The sequence below is a fragment of the Protopterus annectens genome, chromosome 16.part0 (genome assembly GCF_019279795.1).
Source record: "Protopterus annectens isolate FY-2018-M chromosome 16.part0, PAN1.0, whole genome shotgun sequence".
Lineage (NCBI taxonomy): Eukaryota > Metazoa > Chordata > Ceratodontiformes > Protopteridae > Protopterus > Protopterus annectens.
The window spans coordinates 214419749-214446024 of NC_056750.1; the positions used below are offsets into that span (position 1 = coordinate 214419749).

Below are 26276 nucleotides of genomic sequence, written 5' to 3' on the forward strand. Positions count from 1 at the left end.
AGTTAATTGCTACCTTGGGGTGCCAGAGAATGGTTAGTCTCCTCAGGATGAAAGTATTGGAATTGTTTCAGTCTCCAGATGCCTTGGCAAAGTCCAAGGGGTGTATTGAAATATCTGTGCTAGATCTTGATTCAGCCTGTAGTCAGAGGGGGGTAGTGTGGGAAGTGCAGAATCAGGTGACCAGATGTGATGTCATTCTATAGCCAGCACTGAAATTGTATTTGGATATTGGTGAGAGGAGAGACCCTCGGCACTGTCTTGAATCTGACAACAAAAACACTCCCACTTCATCTTGTCTTGCTTTTGTAAGTAACTTAACTAGGGAAAAGTAATATTTTTCTGTATCTGTCTGAATCTTTCCAGCTGTCTCAATTTCCTGTGACTTGAAACTCAAATATTTAGTATTTTCAGGTTTTCTATTTTAAATATATTTCCAGTTTGGGGAAATCCACTGGGCCAAGGGAGAAAAGCTCCAACAATAAAATACAAGTAAAATAAAGAGAAAAATCTGCAGATGTGAGTACAAATGTATAAAAAGTAGAGTATTCTCAAAATTGTTTTGAGGCAGTTGTAAGATGTATCTAATCATTGTGGCTGGTCTTGGGAGCAATTTGAGTAACTGCATTTATTTGGTGGCACTGGCTTCATGCTCCTGAAAGTCTTGCCACTTAGTATTATTTGTACATGTCTTAATTTTGCTAGGAGTAATTGGGTACCCTGGTAAGACCCTGAAAGTGGAGGGCATGGCAGAGCTGGTAAAATCTGTGCTGGCCTTTCCCAGGTGTTTGTGGAAGTCAAATCGTAGTGTCAGCTATTTGGAGCAGGGACACGGTGACTGCACTGGTTTTGCAGAAAGAAATGTGGGCTTAGAGGAAGTCTAGCCTCCCAGGTCTGGAGTGTGCTGCCTGTGTGCTTTTAATGGAAGTTGTGCTTTTGTGCAGAGAGCTGCATCTGAAAATGGTGCACATCTTCTAAGCGAGTGTTCCCCTCTGGTGTCAATGGTGAGGATTGAGGCTTGTTGATTTACTAGTCCAGAGGAGGGATGTCATGCAATAAAATTATAAAGCCTGCTTGACAAACCATTGTTACTATACCCAGCAATCTTTGAATTGTGTTGCCAGTAAGATTCTTCATCCTGTGAGTTCCTAGTTTGTTACAAAATATCAATTATGGTCAGTGGGTGATCCAGGACCAGGGGGCCTATAGTGACCACAGGGTTAGTTGGTGCCTAAAGCTGGCTATGGGTTTTACTCAAGCCAACAGGTGCACTTCTGAATTGCTTGGTCTTGGTCTGAAGCATCAGATGGGTGAATGCTTGAGTACTTTCCTGATTAGCTTAGTTCATCAAGAGGAATAAATGGGGGAACCTGTTTGAAATGCATGGCAGCAAATAGTGAGCTGTAATAGTCAGCTGTCGTCAGAACTTTGACATGTGACTTTAAGGGTTTATTTGAGATTTAATGCAGTCAAGTTTCATAACACAAACATTTTAGGTTACAACTGCTTTTAAATTTCATGCTAAATATTTTGCATGAGATACTTTTTTTTTAGTTTGGTTTTATTTAGTTCCTACAGATGTGAAAATGGGTGCTTCTAGTTTTAAACTCTTTAAGGTTCTGAATACTGTTGAGGAATTTGAGGTTATAAAATTAGTTGCCCAATAAAGATTGGCTTTTTTTTTTTTTTAAATCCTTGAAGTCCCATTGCCTGAAGCAGGCTGGCAGTGGACAGTCACAAATATGGTGAAAGTTTATAGCTCAGTTTTGTTTAACCACTTGTTTAATATTAGTATTGGGTTTAGAACGTTTTTATAATTCTATAGGTTGGGAAAGCAGTTCTATAAAACTGCAGGTATGTCTATCCAAGCTGTAGTCTGCATTGGACGTGGCTGTATAACCAGGGTAGAGCCTTGATTAAATGGGCCCTTGTTCAGACTTTGCTGAGGAGTACTGTCCTGTCACGTGGATAATGAAGGCTTGGGGACTCCAATTCTAACACTTTAATCCTGTAGCCTAATTTCCTGACAAATGTAGGGATGTGATCTTTTGGAAGAGCTTGGCAAGTTTAACTTTTCAAAATTGTCCTTGATATAGAGAATGCAACCACTTAAGTCTGGGGTTGCCACATATTAGCATACTGAATTTGGATGTAGCCATAATACTGCTACTAAGCTTGTCCTGATTGCTGTTTTTATTTCAGACAGGAAAGATGCCCACCACTAATGAGGGAGATGACCGAATGAAGAAGTTCAAGAATAAAGGCAAAGATGCTACAGTAAGTATATACACTGGGCAGCAGGGAGGCTCTGATTAAAGTCCTAGCAAAGATCAGACCATTTTGTTGCCATCCAGGTACTGCTTCCATATCCTCCTCCCTCCCCTTGCAGTTCAGGGGAAGGGTTCTCCTGCAGAATTAATAAGCAGTGGCTGCTTTCCTTGGGGCTACTATGTACTGGTGCTTACCTTAATTTGCTGGGCAGGCCTTCATAAATATCCTGTGGCATCTGCAGTCTACAGATTTATGCCCCCCAGGGAGGGGCATGGGAAAATGAAGGGGTTGTCCCTTGGGAGTTTATAAGGCACTGAGAAGTGCTTCCATTCTTTCATGTTAAGGTTTTTAATCCAGTGATTGTTTGCTAGTAAGGTGCATTCCAAGTGGAGCATTGTATTTGGCCTGTTAATGCTAAATTATAAAGGGGCAATGACTAAAATCTGCTTAATTCTGTAATCACTTGCACACAGAAGAAACCCTTGAAATGGTCTTTAAGCAGTGTGGTATATCTTCAATTAGGGAATTAAATGACTGGATGGGTGTTCAAATTTCTCTGCCTTCGATCTTGCATGACTGTTTTTACCCATCCTTAAAGGAGATGGGGCTTAGGGTAGGAACAGACAAGGCATAAATGGCCACTAAGCTGTTTATTCTATGGTGATGCCCTGCTTCTGCAATGACTTGGAAGTCCCCATGTGTCTGGCTGGCTTTGCCCATTTCCATAACTTTTGGTCTTTACTGGCCATAAGGCAATAGTGTGCCTGTTGCACCATCTCCAGTGCTGCCCCCAGCCTAATAGATGTTTGTGCTTTCCCACATTAACTGTCTACACCATCTTTAATAAGCTGTTAATCCAAATTGAGTTGCTTGGGTTGTAAGCTAGGCAGAATCTCAATGTCGGTGGATATGGCTGCATCTTGCACAGTTCATGTAACATTTTGAAAGGGGCTAATTCTCTTATCTGTCTCCATTAAGATAATGCATCTCTCATGGATGTGACTGTAGACCCTTGCAGGGAGCCATCTCCCTTATGACTTTTGCAACTAGTGACTCTAATGCTCCCTTGCATTAGAGGGCTAGCTAAGGGATGGGATAAAATGCAAGGTTGTAGGATATGGTTTGATCAGTACTGCTTCTGATGCAGACTGGTGAGGCTTGACCCCAGTTTCCATCAAGTCTTAGCTGGCTTAGATGGTGCTATACTTGGCTGCAGTAGATGGGTCTCCCTTTTCTTGATCCTAATTGCGAGGAACTCCTTGTGTGTTGGTTTATGGGAGGTGCAGGAGGTTATGGGAGTTGGTGTGGGGAAAGTAAGTGGTATTATAGGATAGGATGTTAATGCCCAAGAAAAATAATTTGGAAAATGGGGCTTTTGCCACACAGTGATCTCTATATACAAAACTGGTGCAAAATAATTTGCTTTTTTGACCTTGCTGTTAATGCAAGATATTTAGCCCTGGTTTATCTAGTGTTTTTTTTTTAAGGTATATAACATTTGATTAAAGAGAAAATCCACTTCCTTAAAGGTCCTTTTCAGCAGAGGCATGGAGAGAAACACCACAGTAGCAGTGTTGAAAGATCTGTACATTCAAGCAGAAATATATGGGTACAATTCATACCTCTAGGGCACTAGTATGTACACCATGCAGCATACTGGAAAAATTCGAAGGCCTTTCCTTGTCAAAAAGGGGGAGATGTGAATCCTTTAAGCTGTTAATGCTACTAGTCTAGCCATGTAGACCAGTTTACTGTATACTAAATGGCTTCAAAATTGACTGGGACAGGGATATGGAAAACATGCAAAGGGAATATAAACTGGAAAAAGGCTCCAAAAATATTTAGTATGAAATGAGTAAATCATACCTGGAAATGGGTGCAGTGTTTGAATTTGAGTAAGAAATCTCAAGGATAAGCATCTCAGATATTTGACGCCGATGGTGACTTGGAAAAAGAAAACTGGCTTTGGACTTCAGCTCAAGTGAGTTATTTTGCTGTTTGAAGTAATTTGTCAAGTTATCTTTGAAGAGCCTTAGGTTTGTGTATTGCCACAGGGGAAGTTCCAGCACAGAATCGGGTTTTATGAGCCTGAGCTAGAAATTTGTCTAACCATCTTCCATCTGGATGGTGAATGAGCTCATTGAGTTGATTCCAACTTAGAGGTTGGAACTTCATCCATTTTAGCTGATAACTATGCTGTGACTTGGGCAGGTGGGGATGCAGGTTTTGCTATTGAAACGATAGTCATGATACTTTTGAAGGTGGGTGGGGAGGGTTGGCTACAGATGTGGTTGAAGAGTGTGTATATAGTCAGTTGTGTCATGTTTAGATTCGCCACAATACTATCAGTTATAAAAGGTGGAAAATTCCCAGTAAAGGGCCTTTGTTACATCAGAGTATTGATTGCCACTAATATTTAACGACACTGATGGATGGAGTCTGCTCTGTAGTGAGGCCATGCTAAATCCATTTGATCAAAATGGACCAAGAAGTCTCCTGGGATTAGGGTGTTATCACTTGGTATATTGCTGAGTTTGCTAGGCAGTTTCTTTCCCCATGGGTATTGCCAAACCGAGAGCTAGCAGATGTATACTTGCCAGACATATTTTAAGAGGAATGTATGAATAGACTTCAGCAAGTAATCCTTTCTTTATACACAACATTAAATCCTATTAAATAGGTTTAAATCTTATGAGTTATGTCAAGTGCACTGAGCAATTGAGAAACGGCATTACACTTTCTGAATGGGCAGTTTGTTCACTTCAATATCCTATTCAGTCTAGTAATGAATGCTTTAAATAGAAGCATCAGGGAGGTTTGGTCGATTCGGAACAAAGGACTGCCTGAATGCTGATGACCATGTGTGAGTTTAGCTTCAGGTGTGACCATGTAGTTGGGTGTGTACCTCTTGCCTTGAGATTTGTGGCCTGTTAATGGCATGATGTTAGACTATCTTCACAGATTGTGTAAAGCTGTGCCATATTGTTTGAAGTGCAAGTAGTATAGTCTTCTGCAACTGCTATGAAGAGAATGTTTTCCTATTGCACAATTTGTCATAGAATTTTTTCTTGTACATATTTATGTGGGAAGGCAGACTTCAGACTGTGGTCAGGGCTAGCTTTCTGTGCATGACTTTCCTGCTATATATACAGTGGTCTGTGCCAGTGCACTTTTACATTTTTGTGCATTACAGATTTATTTTAGTGGATTTAGGTAAACTGGATGACCAGAGGATGAAAGTGTAAGTAAATTACAACTGTGTGTTGTGAATATCAAAATTTTTGATGCCAAAAACAATCCAGTGCTGAGTTAATTGAGCATCTCTGCATTATCCTGTTTCTGCCACACTTGCTGTGCCTTATTCTGGGGACTCTTGTAGCAGAATCAAGACTGCTATCTGTATCCGATGTGTATTTGGGCCCATTGAACCACTACTGGCATTGATTAATGGTTACCTGTGTGGTAGGCTGCTGGGGAAAACATGGCTACAAAGAGCTGTTGCTAATAGCTTAGCAATGGCACCATAATTGCTGCAGTGGGCAAAAATGCCATGTACTAATGGCAGGTAAGGCAGATGCATGCTTCAGAGCAGTGCACAACATAATGAGCACTCTGCATTAGTGCTTTGTAATGAAACTGCCTGCAAATATGCACTGCAGACAGCTCTTGCTTCATTGAAGCAGCCAGCACCCCAGTGTTTAGTAGCCATATGATCAGGGCTGTACTGTGCATCGAACTTGCAAGTATTGGACTGCATCCCCACAGGGACAAGAGCAACATTCTGTAGTTTGTCCCCATTGAGAATCTTTGGAAGGTTATACTGCCACCCCCTGTTGACTACACTTGTGGATGCATGGCTGTCCCTTTATCCTCTGTGCCATGGTATGTACATGGTACTGTATTCCATAATGATTCCTTAGAAGCTGTGCATGGACCATACACAGCACAGTTTTTAAATTGAGATCTGCCTTTACCTATGTAAAGGAGCCTTTTACATTAAGGAACTTGTCAGGGAATGGGGGAATTTGGTACTCTGATTAAACTACATTGGACTTGTAGTACTATGCAAAGATGGTAGTTCATGGTGGGGAGCTCCTTTCTAGAATCCAGGGTGCATTTTTAGCACTACACTAGTGTAACAAGGTATTTATCGGTACTTGAGGCTGCTATCTAGATGTCTGTTTTAATGTACAACCCTTTTAGGGTGTTCTGCTATGGGCCATTTGCCTCCGAGCAGTTCATGTGATGCACTTGCCCCTTGAGAAGCATTCTCTATTCTGACTTTGATAGATGTGAGGAATCACTTTTCACTACATGCTCCCCCAGAAGATTAAGGCACAGCTACAGAATCAAACTCTGCAGTGGTGGAATATTGATAAGTCAGTTTGTCCCTTTACTTTGGGAAGGAATGAGTAAGTGCCTCAAACAATCCTATCTCGTCATTGGGAGTGTGCGAATAGGCACTCGCTAGCTTGTATGAAAGTATAAAAAGTCTGACTTTTAGTTGGCCATTATACTGATCAAGGTGCCTTTGCCAGCTGAGATGCTGTCTGTTCTAAGCCAGCTATTTTTGGATTGGCTATCAAAGTTGTGCTTTGGTTACAGCCAGACCATAAGTGATAAATTTAGTTTTGACAAAGGGTTGGCCATAAATTGTAATTGTAGGCACTCTGCACCTGCCAGTTGCAGAAGATGCATTGTTGCAAGCCAGGATCTGATCTAATGTACATAGAAGCATCTGAAGTTTAGGGAGGCGGCTTGGACAAATCCCATTCCACTCGGCTTCCTTTTTAGGAATTCCTCCGTGCACTTTAATTTTTAGCTTGGTAAAAAGCAGTTATGAATTTCTCAATCCCTATTGCCCTATATGAATAAGCATTCACTCCACTGTAGTAATTGCCTTAATAAGCAAGGGTAGAGGCACAACACTTGCCCAGCTGAAGCACTCCAGGGAAGGTCTTAACTTGATACCATGTGCTTTCAACAGAGTAAGAAAGCTTGAGATGTATCTTAAAAACATTGTTCAGTAATGCTTTCTAAAGATGCTGTCCTTGTCTGGTTATAGTTGGCATACTATGTGCTCCACTATCAGTCAACAGACTGATCCCTTGTAGGGGGGATTAAAGGCTTTTCTGCTGGATCAGTGTGGTTGCTAAAGACTTGTCTTGTTAATCCCTTGAGTCTTCAAATGGGATGGCTTAAGTCACACATGTATTGGGCCCTTCGTCAGATCTCCTGCTAATGGAGATTATTTTTTTAGTTGCATGTTCTTGCTCAAGGTGGGATGGAATAGCTAAACTTAAAACCACCCCTTAAGATGTTCCCATTATGCAAAGTATTTTCCTGCATATTGGGAACTGTGGATACAGATTCCCTCATCAACTTTGAGTGGGATTGTGTTGCTTGAATCTCTGGGTGGGGGGGGGGTTGACCTCCATCTGTAGGGCAAGTGGAATGCACAGATGGTGCCATGCAGTAATGTGACGTTCAGGGGGACACTTTCCCACAAATGTGGAAGCAAGCTTTTGGTTGGTGCTTTTTGGTTAGCTGCCATTCCAAACCACTTAAGCCTAGACCTTGGAATTTCTCGAATTAGCATGAGCTTTCACATCTCTCCTTGAGCCCATAAGGGAAGCAGTGGTGTATCTTTCAGACTACAATCTATTCCCAGCTTGTCTTGTTACCTCTTTTAAAATGTTCAAAAGGTGTGGTCTGCTCATAGCTGCCATATTTTGCTTTTAGGTTTTGAGGAACTTTTCATATGACCATATCATGCTCTCTGCTTGTGACTCAAGTTGGAAGGGAAGCTTGTATGCACGACCTGAACTTTTACGTTTTTGTTTTACAATGGACCTGCCTTGATCTTCCAGTTGGTGTGGCATGTGCAATCACCTCAGTTAAGTGTACAGATCTCCAGAACCATGACTAGTAAAGTGTAGGTAGCGCACTGATCTATCCAGGGGTTGCATGTGTTATAGGTCCTAAACTGGTTTTTATAAGCAAACCTTACTTAAATGTTTTTGTAAGCTGTTTACAATATTTGTAATGAGCAAGTCACTTTAGAAAAATATGCACACTACAGTATATAGTTGTCTTAGAGGTCAAATGGATACAGGAGCTTATGCAAACATGAAAATGAAAAACTACCTTGTTTGATTCCAAAATGCTGCATACACTAACAAGCAATATAGAAACTGAACTGTTTTAGTCTAATTTACCAAGTAAGATGGCTTTCAGAAATTGGATACTGTGGGTAATTGAACTTTTCTTTGTGATTTAACTTCACATTTCCATTTTTAGGAACTTAGACGAAGGAGAGTAGAAGCAAATGTGGAACTCCGGAAAGCAAAGAAAGATGAACAGATCCTGAAGAGGAGGCATGTCTCAACTTTTTCCGAAGATGCCATTTCTCCAGAGAGGGACACATCTGATAAACCTGAAAATGCTGTGGTAAGACTGAAAGTGGTTAAGTGAATTAGTTTGAGAGCACTAGTTCTGTTGACTATTTTCCATTTTAAGACCTTGAGGTGCAAACACTACATTAATGGAGCAAAAATCATAACTTGGTACTCATTGTAGAGTTGCTTTGCTTCTCCTACTACTTTGAGGGATAGCCGCCTGAGCAAGTCTCAAACTGAAACTGGTATTGGTATATTGGCAGTACATTACTGGTGCAATGTCCAAAACTTCTGCAAAATCTGCTTACAATGCAAGACTGACCCCAGGGACTGGAAAGCTGGGGGGGGGGGGGTGGAGTGGAGACGGTACCAGCTTTCTCCATTGGGAGGAGTGCTGCCACCAGGGCACCTAATAGATGCTTGTGGGCAGAGTTTTGTATGTGCACTAAAACAGGAGCACTGGGTAACCCTGCACATCCTTTTGAGTCTGGAAGTTCTGTGCCACAAGTTTGTCTTCTAGACAACCAATAAAAGCATTCTCTGTTTAGAATACAGAATGCTGCCATCAGTAATGGAAGGAAGGGCTGTGAGGGGTTGTAAGCTCTGCTAGAAAAGTTTCAGGCGGACGGTGAGTGTGGTAGGTGTGACCAGCTTTATCAAAATAAAGTTAATGGAAGGGTAAAAGGAAGTTTGGCAGCCTAAATTTGTAAATAAGCATCCTTGATAGAATAATGCAAAAGAGCTTTACCAAACTTGCAGTCTGGAGGGGGAGTAGGGCAAGATGATGAAAAGGCAGATGGGGGGGGGGGGGTGTTGGACATGGATCACAAGTTTTGGTACATTTCTGTTTCCAGATTAGCAGGGAAGGATGTGATCTTTGAGTTCATGAAGTTGCCAGAAGGCTGAATACTGAGGCCTTGAAAATGGGAGCCTGCCTAGTAAGAGCCTCTGGCTTGCTATTCTAAGGGGAGTTGGGTTGAGAGGGCTGGTGAAATGTTTAAAGGAATAGCAAGTGAGCTAGAGTAATGGCTTAACTTGTTCAGGCAAGGTCCAGTGTGAACTTGGCCTGGTGATAAAAGTATGACACAAGCAACTGGAGGGAACAAAATTATGAATTGCATTTCCTGTATGTTACACAGGGAGCAGTCTGCAGTGGTGCTGCAGTAGCGTTGTCGCCTCACAGTAAGATGCTGTCCTGTTAAATTCTCTGCTAAAGTGTCTTCTGTGTGGAGACGTGCGTGAATGGGTGTACCTTTGTTGAAGGTTGTGCATCAGAGCTGGCAATTCTGCATGTAAAAATCTACTGCCAATTCGCAGACTCTACTCGCTCTGCTGTGACGACCCCTAACTGGGAAAACCCGAAAGATACAACAGCAACGCAGGGAGCAGTCCAACTTGGCTTGTGACTTGCCCTCCCCCACAGCATCAGCCCAAAAGTTTCTTTACTGTGCCCAGTTGTCCATTCTAGCCACTTGGTAGCAATCTGGTCTGGAAGAAGAGTCTAAAGATACTGCAGATAGTACTTTCACCACCTGTATGGTAACTTGTGAGGAGTTTCACTGCTGTTGGGCAGAGCATACATGCAGCCTCCTGATCAAAGTATCACATGACATAGCAGGCATTCCAGGCTCTACTGTTCTGTACCTGCATTCTGGCAGGTATGACTGGGGTAGCAAGTGAAACTGCCTGTCCATGATGGACAAGCTGATAGCTTCCCTATTCTCTGCAGTTTCTCCCAGTGCCCATGCCACTAGTGTAATGGCTGGAATGAGTTTAGAAGTAGGAATTTATGGTGCTCACAGAACATGAGGGAGGTTGAGAATGCACTCTGGATCTAAACTTGGCCCTACACAGACTGTTACTTGGACAGTAAGACTTGTGGAGGAGTTTGTCAGCATGTTTGCCTTAAACTTCAGCTTGCAAACAAATATATAATTAAAAATGTAAATTACTGTGGTGTTGGATACCTGTACAGGAAATGTGGATGCATTTTCAATTCTTGGCAGGCATCCACAGCAGATGCTTAGCCATGAGTTAAGAGATCCAGACTTCCCTTAGCCAAATTTTTTGGAAGAGACTCTGACAGAATCTCCTTTGCACTGCTAATGTCAAAAGTACGTTAATGCTAGGGAGACATGAAAGCATTATGTTCTGACACTTCATTGACTGGTGTGAAATCACTACCTGGGACTATAGAAATATGCCCTTCCTCCATATCTATTAGCAGGTGGCTTTCACAGGCTGCATAGTGCATCAACTGTTGCAGACTAAATCTCTCCAATCTTGATATTCAGTAAAGAATAATTTTGGTGTAGCTTGTGAGCCATTGAATGTGAAAGGTTTAACATTTAGGTTCTATTTTGGAATAGCAGCCCATGTCTAATGATCCAAATCTTCTACCTTTAATAGATCTCCGAAATGGGCTCTAAGTGCCAGCACTCTGGCAGAAGGTTCAACTACAATCATTAAATTTTTAGATGCTTGAAAAGGGGTGACTGGGAACATGTGCTGAAGTGTAATGAGTTTACCAACTTTAAAAAAAAAAATCTGTGGGTCTATATTACAAGATCGTTTGAACACATCGAACAACATATGGTCTGTCTTCAAACATCGAACTTGTAAAAAGACAAAGTACCCTAACAGATTTAAGTGGGGGGGGTAAGCACCACCACACCCCATCTACTTAAATATACCAACTCCAAGACTGCACTACATTGCAGTAAACTGAAATCTCCCCTTATGGAGATTTCTGTTTACACACTCAAGATTGAGCATTTGATATTCTTGTGTCGACAATGTCAGATTCAACAGTCTGCTTTCGAATATAATATAGACCCAAATCGGTTGGGTGAGTGGTACAGTTGTACAAAAATACATGTGGTGTATAACCACTGAACATTTTAATATGGTCTGTCAAGTGCCTCTGAAGTTTAGTGGAAAAGATGTAGATGCTTGGATGTCCTGAGATGCAGGTAGGAGGGATGGGCATGTCTGTCTTTGGGGGGGGGGGGGGTAGGAGGGAGGGTAAGTCTGGGTAAAATGTTTAGTGGAGGTTTGGAGGAATGATGTATGAGTTGCTGTTCTCAATTCCAGTTTTTGGGATGCATTATCAATGTAGCCACATGCAGGAATGGCTGAAATGCTGTTACTAACTTCATTTTGAGTTTGGTTTGACTCTGGCACTAGTTATTGGTCATGCCAGGCCTTCCTGGGAGGGTATCTGTCTCAGAGATTCAGTGGCTTTTCCAGTTTGGTAAGTATGCAGACTTCCTTAGCCAGAGGCCTTTGACACTTCCCTTCTGAGAAGTAAATGCCACACAGGATCCCCAGCACAGAGTCCAGAGGCTCTGTACCTCTCATTCATAGACTCTGTCCTGATTTGTGTCCTCTGCCAGTTCACTATCCAGTGAGTGACCCAGATATTACTTTGTTTACAATGACAGAGTGGTATTGTTTCAAATGACCTGTCCAGGTAGGTAATGTATACCTATCTTGGCCTTGTCACTGCTTTTGTGCAATTATCAAAGGTCTGAGTACACATGACCTACCCTTGAAACCAAAGCTGAGTTGGGTGTGGTGTTTGTAGACAATGTTCCTTGGTGATGGCTGGGAAGTCTGGGTTTAGTGTTTCCTGGTAAGTGTTGGGGGGGGGGGGTGGTTAGTAAAACTAGAGCTAAATTTGTTAGCCAGTACACTTGTTACATCTTTGGCCCAGTATAGGTGGCCATTTTACAGTTCAGTATAACTCATTGCCTTTTTAGGTTGCAGAAATGGTTGGTGTCCTCAGCCTAGGAAGCTCTTGCCTCAAATGTTGCCTTTATACTCGGACTTCAGAGTTGCTTGCTTAAATTGAGCCTTAAGATGGGCAATTCCTAAGTAGTTATTGCCATGTATTTACAGGTTTATGGGTACATCCTAGGCCAGCTGCCCCCTGCATGCTATTTTAAACCTAGCCAGTTTGTCACTAACCTAGCTCACTTGGCATTTTTCCTTGCTCAACCCATGGTCTAATTGTTACTCCTGATGTGAATAACTGGGGTTATACCATGCCCATTAGCCCCTCATTACTTGTAGATCAAATTTATTTTAATATGGACAAGGATGAGCTGCTTTTTGTGGCTTGGAGGGGGGATGAGGCTATTCGGAGCAGCAATATCATGCAACACAACAGTTTGAAAGGTATGTGTACATCGTAGAGAAGATGTTTTAAAGTATTTCTTTAGCATTTGATTTTCAGCAAGTCCAGCAGTACTGGGTCTACGGATGCTTTTAATCTTTTGCAATGTATTTATCTTCAATGAAACAAGGAAAGTATGGCTAGCTCTGCCATAGTAGTTTCTACTTTATATCCAGTAAAGATTTTTGTGAATGAGCTAGACAAAGTATTTGTGGAAGGTCTAGTCTCCTGAATGGATATAGCACTCTGAATACCCTTGTCATTAGATGTAGAAATGTTGCAGAAAATGTTCAGATATGGATGGGATTGAAGTAGGTGTTGACTAAACTAAATTTGGGATTTGAAGCATGGTTTGCGAAGGGCCACAATTCAATTTCAAATGGGAATGCACCACCTAACCCTGAAACATCCTAAAATTACAATAGTAGCAGGCTAGTATACCTACAATCAATATTTTGTAACTTTAGCATGTTGCTGACTTTTGTATTAGTTGTATTTTTTCACCCCATAACATGTTTGGCTCTTGGCTACAGACTTCTAATTACTGAACTTGGCTGTAATCACTTGGTACATAACCCATAGAATTGCATGGAGAAGAGCTCTCCAAGGTTGACAGGCACACTTGGTGTATCACCCTGCCAAATATTAGTACTTGGATAATGTAATTGGCTGTATTCCAGAGCTGGTGTAAAGGACACTTTTGCATAATGAGGATAGTCTGTAAACCAGGGGTCTCAAAACTAATGATCAGTGGTGCACTGAGGCTAATTGCTTCTGAACTAAGAGCAGACTTGGCCTGGTATCTGACATGTCTGCCACACTAGCCTCCAGTGGCTTGCAAGCACGTTATCTTGGTTTAGGTCTTCGGTCTTCAAGAAGTGTGCTACAGTGTGGAATAGTGTGTTTTCAAGAAAATTGATATGAATTTCCATGTAATGTAGCTTTGGCATGAAACTTCTACCTTAAGGGAGGACTTTGCCTTAGGATTTGCTTTACTTGCTGTTGTCAGCAATAACCAGCTTCTGCCTTTGTTGCTGTAGTATTTAGCTTTTGGACCAGGCCACCAATCCATTATAAAACTGAATGGCATTGGCACCCTTGGCAGGGAGATGAATTAGTTGTATGAAACACAGGTGGAACTGTCACAGTGGTAACAAAGTTCATCTTTCTAGTGTTAAGCTTGTAGCTGCTGCTGATTATCGGTTCTCCTTGACAGGTGTAGTTCAGAAACTGCCCTTTGGCAACATTGTGAAAAGGTGACTCGAGTAACTTGCTAATGTAGTACTGCCAACCAGGCACTTGTCTTGTAAAAAGTGAGCAGCAGCACTGTTGCAAATGGATAAACAGGCACTTGTCTTGTAAAAAGTGAGCAAGCGGCACTGTTGCAGATGGATAAACTTTCCTTCAGCAGGCAAAAAGACAAACTGAAGGGAGACCTATTAAAGCTTGGTTGGGGGAATAGTTACTATTGTCATATGGACCTTTACATTTGCATACACAGTGTGGTCAACACACTTGGCACACCTTGGCAAGAACTAATTTGGATACTGCTATTCTCCTGATAATTGACACTTAAACTGGCAACTTCTGTCCCCCCCCCCCCCCCACACTATGGGTAGCTACCTTTCCTAGGACCTAATCTACTTTAACTGGTGAACTTAAAGGTTAAGATAAATTGGGGTATAAACAGCCATGAACTCTGTACCTGTTCAAGATCTTGGTACACTAGCAACACTGCTTCTGTGGCATTACCTGCTAGGCACCTGCTGCAGCCTGCAAAAAGTCAACTGGTGTTATCTGGGCAGCCATAAACCCACATTTAGGGGGAGTGATAAGATAGGTAGGAAGGATACTCACCTATTCAAGTAGCTATTAAAATGGGACAGCAGCCAAAGCAGAAGATGCAGGTTTCACTTCACTGACATGGTGCTGTGAAACCAAGGACTTTATACCAGGCTACTAAAATATGCCAGACACTGGGTCCGCTGTTAATATTTTTTATTTGATTCTTGTACTGGCCACTATTCCAGAAGTGGCAAGAAGCTTTAAATCAAGCTTGGCATTGCCCAGTTTCACACTGCTGGATATGTCTGAAGCATTAGAAACCTAGTGGTGGAAGTCCTTTGAGGCAGAAAGGTGTACAGCTGTACTTCTGAAAGTGCAGAATTGGTGTGCACCAAGTGTTAAACTTGGTTTAGACCCTTCAAGTTATTCACAGTTTAAACTAAGCAGGATGCTTTTCTATTCCCTTAATGGATTGAAAAAGCTAGAAAGTAGGGGAAAATCTGCCAAGTTTCTGACTTAAAACTTTCAGTATGTTTAGAGGTGCTACTAGTGGTCGTTTTTTTTTTTTATTAGCAGGGATCACTGGCAAGAGCTTTCAGTTCCTAACATGCAAGTTGTGGACTTTAACTTGGTAGTTTGTATCTTGGGTGTTCAGTGTGTTCACTCATGTATTAAGTAATCTAGGGGGCAAGTCTGCTTGTCTTCCTCATCCCAGTGTGTGCATATGGCAGTGGAAATGTAAGACCTTGTAAAATCCTATGCGTGATTACTACCTAGATATTCTGGTATGGGGTTGGGGGTGGTAAAGTTTCAAACTTCATGTTAAGCTTGAGAATTGGCTTGGGATCATTTGGCTACCTATTGTGGGTAGGTGATAGCCCAATCTCCAACCTTATCCTATACATCTCCAACCTTATCCTAAGAAGGTGCAAGTTTCCCGAATTTCCTCCTTGGGTCTAGCGGGAGAATCAGAATATTGGTTTCTAACTAAACTATATGGATAGTTGTGGGGAGTCCGTCCTTAAGGTGGGAGTCCGTCCTTAAGGTGGGAGTCCGTCCTTAAGGTGGGAGTCCGTCCTTAAGGTGGGAGTCCGTCCTTAAGGTGGGAGTCCGTCCTTAAGGTGGGAGTCCGTCCTTAAGGTGGGAGTCCGTCCTTAAGGTGGGAGTCCGTCCTTAAGGTGGGAGTCCGTCCTTAAGGTGGGAGTCCGTCCTTAAGGTGGGAGTCCGTCCTTAAGGTGGGAGTCCGTCCTTAAGGTGGGAGTCCGTCCTTGGAAAAACAGTTCAACATGAGAGATGGCAGATGGGCTTGTGCCTGGCCTGGAGAACCTTGACATGGTGTTGGGTATTTAGAACCTGGCTTTTTAAGGAGCAATCTATACACTTGATATGCAGTTTGGTGTTAGTTTCAGTAAAATCTAGATGGTGGGCAACTCCCATGTCTCCTTACAGGGGACTGACTTACCCTTTTCCTGAAAGGCCAGCCAGGCTTGTAGGATAGATTTACTGAAGATTAACCATACAACAAATTGTCAAAGGGCAAGACGGCAGGTTCTCTGCTTGGGACTGGCTGCACCATCACTTTAGATGGAATATTCTTGGATGTTTGCATGTGGCTGCAGGAATATTGTCATTGCCTTTCAGAACAATGGGTAAGGTGAGGGACACCTATAAATGGTACTCTTTAAGCTAAAAGAAAATCAAATGCTTAATGGGCTTGTTACAAGGACCAAAATTACATCCCCATTTTCAAGATGGCTCCACACTTGTCAGTCTTTCAAAACTGGGAGAGCTGAAGTTTTGACTAGGTATATCCGCTTGTATTACAACACTGGGAAAAGGGAAGCTTTCAAATAAGATGAACGAAACTTGGAGGTTGAAATGAAGAAAAGGTTGGCTGAGTGAGACTGCTAAAGAGGTTTCAAAAAATGGTAGAAGGAATGGACTAAGTTTTGATTGCACAAATAAGCAACTAATGGCATTCCACAGCAGGAACTAATTGAAAGGGCACACTGTTTTCTGGTCATGAGAAAGTGTCAAATACCTGCATCAAAGATGCAGACCTACCAGTAGAAAATTGATCCTGAGACCATTTGCAAAAGGGCAAATTAATCCTTCTGCAAGCAGTCTAGTTTTTTGGAATGATTATTCACTGTAGCCAGGCAATATGCAATTTATCCCAGCAAGTGAGGAATGTAGAGAGGCAGGTGAGATTCCAGCTGTCTTCAGAATATTTTCTGGAGGATCAAGCACTTTTAAATGCAGGACAGGTGAAGGGGCTTTTATTTTCTTAAATCACCAAGCAGAAGGGCTTAATCCAAGATTAGCAGAAACCAGTAAGAACAGTGTGTTCCTTTGTCAAAGGCTTCAGCATGTCTTTAGAAGCCTGCAGCTGAGGACTACTATCTCTTTCCATGGAGATGAGCTGATAAGGCAGAAGAATGCTGGCATCTTCAAGACTAAGTGCAGGATTTCATAAAAAGCAATGTTCACATCTGGGAGGGGATTAAAGATTAAAAACTTCAATTAGTGAAAGTAGGTGTGTCTGTCTGTGTGTCTGTCTGTGTGTCTGTCTGTGTGTCTGTCTGTGTGTCTGTCTGTGTGTCTGTCTGTGTGTCTGTCTGTGTGTCTGTCTGTGTGTCTGTCTGTGTGTCTGTCTGTGTGTCTGTCTGTGTGTCTGTCTGTGTGTCTGTCTGTGTGTCTGTCTGTGTGTCTGTCTGTGTGTCTGTCTGTGTGTCTGTCTGTGTGTCTGTCTGTGTGTCTGTCTGTGTGTCTGTCTGTGTGTCTGTCTGTGTGTCTGTCTGTGTGTCTGTCTGTGTGTCTGTCTGTGTGTCTGTCTGTGTGTCTGTCTGTGTGTCTGTCTGTGTGTCTGTCTGTGTGTCTGTCTGTGTGTCTGTCTGTGTGTCTGTCTGTGTGTCTGTCTGTGTGTCTGTCTGTGTGTCTGTCTGTGTGTCTGTCTGTGTGTCTGTCTGTGTGTCTGTCTGTGTGTCTGTCTGTGTGTCTGTCTGTGTGTCTGTCTGTGTGTCTGTCTGTGTGTCTGTCTGTGTGTCTGTCTGTGTGTCTGTCTGTGTGTCTGTCTGTGTGTCTGTCTGTGTGTCTGTCTGTGTGTCTGTCTGTGTGGACAGGATTTTGATTTGCAGCAATAAGGATTTATCTTTGGGGCGGAGCTAGAAGGGGAAAATATAACCAAGGTGCATTTCTGATGTGTAGTATGAAGGTGTGAATTACCTCTTCCTACTAAATTCACATTTCCCAAGGTACAATAACTGGCCTGGGCAAATTTCACTAACCTACTCCTTTAAGAACTGACCAATAACTTTTAGTTCCTGTGTGAACTGGAGACCATTTCAGGGTAATGAAGTGGTGACACTGGTACTTGCTTCCCTACCTGTTGGAGAAATTTAAGGAATGGGTAGTTCAGTTATTTGGGAGTTATGGGGGAGGGAGTACTCCAGAAGTCTTGGTTTAGTGAGCAAGATTAAATTAAGTTTGGAAAAGTATCAGCCCCTTTGATGTTTTGCTACTTGCACTTTTAACATATTATAGAAGGGGAATCCCGCAACAAGAGGCACAAAGTGCTAAAGAATATGTAGTGACTGGATAATGTGCACGAGTTTAGACTGTTGAGCTGTGCACGAAAGTTTGGCTCAACTACTTGGGCAACAAAGTAGAAAGGGTTGCTAAACCTAGGGAACCTATAAAAAAATTGAGCAGAGATCCATGGAAGACTAATCTGCAGGAAAGTCTCTAGGAAGAAGTGCTGGAAGTTTGAATGCTAGGGGAAGGAAGTGGGATCTGAAAGCTTTAACCATTTTAAAAGGCAAGAACTACACCCTTGAAAGCTGGGGTGGTGTCTAAAAACACCCATCAGATCAGCTTCATATAGACTTCAGCCATTAGACTATCCATTTTAAAATTGAAAATGGCAAATGTGTTGCCAGAATTGGATATGGATCAGTGTAGTTTTGTGGAAGGGTGGCATTAGACGAAGGATGTAGAGGGAAGCAGAATTTAAGAAAATGCCATTGGGTCATCTTTATGCAGTGAAAGCATTTCGGAGTAAGGTGGGATTTTGAGTAGAGTAATGGAAACATTTGCATTTCTTGATGCAGTAAGGTTAACTAGGAGGATATGAGGGGCTGGAGGTCAAATCTGTGTGAAGGCTCCTTTTGAGCTCTGTTTTGAGGAACCAGGTAGGTATGTCGTCCCCTTTTTTGCATTATATTTAGAAACCTTGGCAAAGAGGGACTTGTAAATCGGTACAGTAATATAGCAAACTCTTCTGATTTGCAGATTTTCTAGCTCCATGAGGTTCAAAAGGATTTCGGTGACATTGAAATGGTTCCCAGTTTTTAGGGTGTAAAACTGGTCAAGATGCTATAAAGGTGGTAGCTGTACACTATGAATTGGTTCAGCAATACCCATCAGGAGTGTAGATTACAAAAGGATTTTATGGCAGCTAAGGATATGCAAAGGTAAAGAATACAAAAGCTGAGAAACTGGGTGGTCTTAACCAATGGATAAAAATCTAAAAGCAGAAAATTGTTCCCTAGTTCTATATACAAGTTAGGCATTTTCTTCAACCAGTGGAGAAGTTGTGGTAAAAGATTTGAAGGAATTTTATTTGGGAGAGGAAGAGGTAAGAGCAGTGATGTCAAACCCAAGAAAGGTTTGCCATGTCAAAAGCTCCTGGTACAAAATTCAGTGCACTTCACATGAGCAGCTAATGCAAAAGCAGTGTCTTTGGTAATTTGGGGTGGTGGTTGCTAGTGTCACCTTTGCTGTGCATGTCATAGGTTTGCAATCACCAGGCAAGAGTCTAGTGGGAAGTATTTCTCCCAATAGAAGGTGAGTGAGGATAATACGGATTCTAAAGGCTATTTTAGAGCTGCAGAGTAAAGGCTGTTGTACACAAAGCTACAATTCAAAGTAGAAAGGGAAGACTAAATGGGGATAAAGGGTGGGATTTTGGATGCAGATACTAGTCTAATAGTGGCAGTATGCTTTCTGAATGTAATCTGACTAAACCACACAAGGAATGGGGAAGGGGAGATGCCAGTAGGAATGACTGCAATTAGGGGTACAGAGAGTTGGCAAGTGGGTGGAATTTGGTGAAGGAAACTGGCAGAGGAACAAAGGATGGAAGCGAGTAGAAGAAATGGAATTGGAAGAGGCCAAGGAGACCTTTTAGATTGCAGGCTCCTGATTTGCCTTTCCTGTTGGGGATCAATATCTGAATATAGGCACATAGAAATGAATAAGAGGAATTCTAAATTAAATGCCTACACTGGTTTGAAATCTAAAACGGAATTTGCTGTTAAGAGGCCTATAAAATATTGCATGATTATAGGAATTGGAGGAGGGAAAGATTTTATACCCTGAACACTCAATTTTTCCCGTTTTTAGATGCAAATGTCTGTGGTGTGATTGGGATAGAAGAGGTACTTGGGAGCTTATGTTCTGAGGAATGAGTTGGCAGACTTTACTATGAGCAATTGAGTAAAATTTTTTTTGAGTTGGGTTGCAGAATTTGAATTGGCTAGATGCAGAAAAGATTCTAATTCTGGTAACTGCCAAAGCAATTGATAGTTCTATTTTCCTATCTAGTGAAACATTAACTGACCTAAAAACGCAAGTGATCTTGACATTGGTAGGAGTAAATTACTTGGAAAATGGAAATTGTGGGAGCTATGCAGAAAAATGTTAGGACTGTGGCTTAAGAATTCAGGAAATGAACAATGTTGTATGGAGTATCGTATAGAGTATATGATTGTAAACTGGCATAATTGCATATAAACTTCATATCTCAAGTGAAAATTCAGTGAAGGTCTTTAGACGAGATTGACCTTCAATAATTGATTTTATTTCAGGTGCCCTTCCAAGGGGGACAGGATTTGTCAGCATGGAGGATAGTCTAAAAATGGGATGGTCTGCACCTAGGATTTTGAATACTGGCTAAAATATTGTCATTGCTGTAGTACTCTTATGGCAATGCCAAGGTGACAAACCTGATGGAGCAAAACCAATCCAAGGGAATAAAGGTTTTGCTGCCCAAGGCCAGGAATGTATTTTCAGCTCTCCTCTGTGCTCTCCTAACCCTGTTGAATATGGACATCTGTGTAGTTACTGATGCATGCTGCAGATCCCAATAGTGCAGGGCTACAATGCTTTGCAGACATTCAGGCCAGCTGCTGCACAGGCTAGGACCATGGGTGGAGGTCTCTAGTCTTTGACTAGTCCAATATGATTCTTCAGCTTTGTCCATATTTCTTTAGGTAGTGTCCCATATCATGGCCTACCCAAGAAACCCATAGCTCATCTGGACTTGAGGCCCTCAACACCATATTTGTGGCTGACTTCAACTACCCCATCTTAACTAGTTACTGAATCCCCATAAGTTTTTGGACTATCGGGTAAGATCAGACCAGTCTCCATAATAAATCATGACCCAGGCTAACCCCATAAAATTTCACTAGTAAGACCAACCTAATTGATAACGTCAATTGCAAGCCCTCCAAAACCTGAACACAGCTGCCTAAGCAGAAAATGCATAGATAGCTGGGTTTGCTTGTAGTACTTGCAGAATTAACTCAAACATTACACCCTGGTGAAATCCAAACTGCTTGTGTAACAAGTCGTAGCTAAGATTGGGAGGTGCTATGCCCTGCATAACTAATCACTAACATGGGTGACCATTCTTAGCTATATTTGAGGTAGAGCCTCAAAGGAAAAGGGCAACTGCAATTCTTTAAGCAGATGGAGTTGAATTAGTCTGATATCTGATTAGCTAAAAGTTTATCCCCTCCTTCCTCATCCGCCCACAAATGCCATCAAACAATCCCTCCCAAAACTCTCTGGAGAACAGGTTCTAGAAGCCCACTGTACTGTCAAACAGTACAATGGGCCCTTCTAACATCCCAGGTTGTCTCTCCTTCATAGCCTCCTTCATGACCTATCATGAACACTTGCAGCCATCAGACTGTGCCACATGAATGGAGAACTGCAACCACCCACCTTGTGCACAAGTGGCCGTCAGCAAACCCTGTGAACTAAAACCTATAGGTCTAGGTCGATTCTCCTATCCAGAGCCATAGAATCATCATGGATATGGAAAAGAACCTTGGTACTGGATCCAGCCCAGTTTATGGGGTAGATCACGTGTATTCCAGGTGAACTTTGAGGTCACTGAGGCAGTGTAGGAGGGCAAAGTGAATACTGCTTACCTGGATCTGGCTAAGACATTTCATACAATAACCTGCTTGCAAAGAAACTCGTGAATATAGACCTAAATCCTTGTCTAGCACTGACAGCAAGCTGGTTGGACACTTAAACACACAGATGGTCAATAGTGGAGTCCCTCTGGTCTCTGTACTGGGTCTGCTCTTTCTGGAATCTACCTCTTTGGAAGTAAAACATCAAGGCCTCCTAGCTGACCAAATTTGCTGATAGCAAAACTAAGTGGTCAGATTTGCCCCAAGAGTAGAACTGAAACTGACTTTACAGAAGTATTAACCTTGCTTTTGACTGTTAAAGGTAGTAAACATCTTATGTTGCTCAACTTGTAAAAAAGGGCATGGCATCTACATCCAAGGAAGTAATTGTTCTACTGTATTTGGCCCATTGAGCTCACTGCCTTTTGGTATGTAGCTAACTAGGCACATGTCCTAGCTAGGATCTCCAGAGGTTCTTCACAAAACGCTATAAACAGTATGTCCTGTGCAGATTGCCTCTCTACAGCACAGCAGAGATGGGGCTTTGAGGCAGTCTGGCATACATGACCTCCTTGGATTCCCATTCTTTACATTGTATGCATATCTACAAAATGAATAGCATCAGAATCAATCTCTGGGGATTTAAACTGTTTGCAACATAATTGGGACGCATTGGAAGAACGGCTATGTCTCAGAATTCCCCTTTCTGGAGCAGGCTTCCCATCTATGAAGCAGAGCTCCTCCCTAACACTGCATCTGACTAGTGTGAGAAGCTGTAAATACACCTTGGGTGTAGCACCTGACTTTAATGGACAACATAAGCCTATAAATCTTGCCCTAGTTTACATGCACCCTTTAAAATAACCTGAATGTGCATAAACTTGAAATACAACTAGGATGCTTGGCTAGTCTTATAAATGTTCCAGTGGTTGGCATGGTGTACACCTATGGATTCTTTGCTATATGATGTAATAGACCTAAATGCTTGTCTTTTAAGCCCATGATGCAGATTTTGCTTGGTGCACCAGCAAGTGGGCTAGAGCTCCACACACAGGACTGGTCATACACAAATAACTGCAAACAAAGGTGGTTCCAAAGTATGGACACTGTATTCCTGGAGTCACAATAAATAGAAGTTATGTACTTACCATAATGTTCCATGCGAGTCGTTTCTCGCCAATTTATTCTCACTGATGGTTAGCTTCCCTTGCACCATCAACCTTGGGTTGCTCATGGGAGTATTTTCTTCAGTACTGTAGAATCAAAGGAAGACCTGTCCCTAGAAGCCTTATCTACTTTGTAATGTGAGATAAAGGTATGAGGGTTAGACCAAGTGGCTGCAGCGCAAATATTGTCAAGGAGCAAAAGACTCTGAAAAGCAGAAGCGGTAGAGACATCTCTGGTAGAATGAGCTTTTGGTTTGGTTGTTAAAAGGCATGTTCACATTTTCATAAAGGATATACAGTCTGATAACCATTTTAGATAAGGTTGTTTTAGCCACTGGATTGCCTTTTCTTGCTTCTGAGAAATGCTACAAAAAATTGATCTGATTTCCTAATATCCTTTTTTCTGTCTATTAAAAATCTGAGTAGTCTGAACATAAAGTTCGTGCAGCATATATAATAAGTTGTAGAGTGGTTGGGAAGAACACTGGTAGTTCAATGACCTGATTGACTCAGAACAGACTTCAGGTAAAAACAAGGGGTTCGTTCTGAGACCTACTCTTATCAGCATGGAAGATCATGTAGAGTGGTCTGGATAATGCTTGAAGTTCTGACACTCTGCGGGCAGATGTAATGGCCACAAGGAAAATTGTTTTCCACGATAATTTTAAAGCACAAGAAAAAGCTGGTTCAAAGGGATGAAGAATAATTTGAGACAGCATAAGGTTTAAACTCCAGGGAGAAGTCAGAGGTTTCGTATGAATTCCTTTAAGGAAGGTTTTGGATAATTTATGGCTCATAATATTTAAGCCATCAAGACAAAGATGAAAATTTGAGAGCAGCTAACTGAACTCTTAACTGTAGCAGCTGCTGCCCCTTCCATAACTTTCTTCAAATTCCAAAATTGAAGATGGAAGATGGTGGAGTTCAAAGGGTCAATGTTCTGTGCATTGGCCCAAATTTAGAACCTTTTCCATTTGCTGCTGTACAATTTCCTGGTAGATGGCTTGAGAGGACAAGAGAATCTTGTCTTCAGTCTTCTGAAATTGAATGAAGCCTGGCAATTAGGGGAAGTGGATTAGCCAAGCAGTCAGTTTCCGGGACTGTAGAGAAGGATGAAGGTCCCCTGACAGGTGTCAGAAGGTCTGGAACTGGGTCCAGGATCTGTGGATCCCCAAACAGATGGTGGAGAAATGGAAACCAAATCTGTCGAGGCCCATAGGGGGCTATGAGTAGAACCTTCCTTCCCAGTGATTTTGCTTTCTGTAGAAATCTGGGTATTGATGGGAAGAGTGGAAATGCATAAAGGAGACCCGGGGGCCAATTGTGTAAAAGCAGATCTCTTGGGGGATGACCGGGAGGTGGTACTGGGGCAAATTAGCTTCTGCATTTTGAATTGATATGGCTGGCAAAAAGGTCGCAGTAAGACTGGTCCCATTTGTGGAAAATCAACTCCGCAACTTGATTGAGACTACTCATGAGTGAGTAATATTGCCCTGCTTAGCTTGTCCTCTGATGTTGGATTTCCCCAGGATGTGCATTGCTAACAGAAAACGCTGGGATGACACAGCCCATTGCCAAACCCTGAGGGATTCTCAACAAAGGGGGTAAGACTTGGTTCCGCTCTGCTTGTTAAAGTACCAGACTACTGACATGTTGTCTGTCTGAATTGCAATAGTCTGTAGAGGGAGAGAGTCCCGAATACTGCAGTGCCAGAAGTACCGCTCTTAGCTCTAGAACATTAATGTGCAGATGTGGTTCTTGATTGGTCATGTGCCTTGGGCAGTCTTTCCCTGAAGATGCCCCGCCCCCCACCCTATCAGGGAAGCATCTGTGGTCACATACATAGGCTCTCCCTACTGTAACATGAAGAGACGTCAACCACCACCGAAGGTCTCCTGCAAGAATCCGTGATAAGAATCATGTGGTGCATTGGTAGTTCCTGGTAAGACCACTGAGTGAAGAGAAGCCATTGAAGGATTCTCATATGCATCCTTGCGAGTGGTATAGCCAGGATTGCTGCCACCATCAAACCTAGTACTTTCAATACCTCCACTGCTGTAGCTTTTTTGTTTGACACCAGTGAGCTGATGTTTTGGCAAAGGAGATCCTCTTAATAGAGAGACGTAGAGTGGTGGTATCTAACTCTGCTCCTATAAAAACAGTATGCTGAAATGGCGATAAGGCAGACTTTGAGGATCATAATGCCTAATTGATGGCAGAGTGTCAGTGTATTGTGTTGCCTGACTGGTGGTAGCGGTGAGGAGCCAATTGTCCAAGTATGGAAACACCTGGAATCCTAGATGCGTCAGGTGAGCCGTGACCACTGTCATGCATTTGAACACTCTGGGGGCTGAAGTGAGACCAAAGGGCAGGGCTTGAAACTGGTAATGATTGGCTCCCAGCCGGAAGCGCAGATCTCCAGTGTCTGTCCTTTATGTGATGGTATGCATCCTTGAGATCTATGAAGCACATTCAATCGCCTTTCCTTAAAAGCAAGAATGGACAAGCATGACCATTTGGAACTTTCTTTATGAACTTGAGTCTTGAGGTCCAAGGCAGGTCTCCAGTCCCCTGTATTCTTTGGTACCAAAAAGAAGAGTAAGTTCCAAATCGGACTTGGTCTGCTGGGACTGGTTGCTAGAAAAAAAAGAGCAAGTCATCCAATCTGTGGACCACTACAATTGCTTGTTCCCTGAGATTGGGTGGAACATCTGGGATTTTTTTTGATGGGAATGGGAGGGGTAAAGAACAGTATGAAATTTCCTCCTGGAAATTATGCTTTGTACCAAAGTATCCTGGGTTATGTTTATCCAGGCTTCTGGGTACAAAGACAAGTGACCCCCAACTGCCTCCAGAGCTGAACAGTCAGGACCCTTTCAGGAGCACTGGTAGGATTGACTGGAGAACTGACCCCTGTCACCCTGTTGCTGCAGACCCCCTCTGCCACAGGGGCAGCGTCTTGTGTTATAACCCTCTCCTCTGCCTCTAGAGGGGGTTTCACCACGTGTTGTGAAAGGCTGCTTGAGTTTTTCAGAACCACACCCCCCAGAGCCCTTGGGGTAGGGATGATAAAGCAGACCCCAATGGCAGATGGTCTTGCCTTCCTGTTCACACCTGGTTAAAGTTTCTTTTACTTTGGGCCCAAGCAGTGATGAGCCATCAAATGGGGTATTAAGACCTGAAGGGTTCCGCAAAGGAACAGACTCATCCAGGCTGGTCTGCGAAGAGCAATGCCCAAACTAGCGGCTCTACTCAAACCATCAGCTGCATAGGA

General features: G+C 42.5%; 1 protein-coding gene across 2 annotated transcripts in view; it reads left to right on the forward strand.

Moving 5' to 3' along the window:
* LOC122790881 (importin subunit alpha-5-like) overlaps positions 1-26276 on the forward strand; it is a 114019-nt gene that overhangs the window by 16619 nt on the left and 71124 nt on the right. For both annotated transcript variants that reach the window (XM_044058549.1, XM_044058547.1), the window contains exons 2-3: positions 2200-2274; positions 8569-8718. In XM_044058549.1, coding sequence (XP_043914484.1) covers positions 2209-2274; positions 8569-8718 — 216 coding nt within the window. In that variant the 5' untranslated portion in view covers positions 2200-2208. The remainder of the gene's footprint in view (positions 1-2199; positions 2275-8568; positions 8719-26276) is intronic.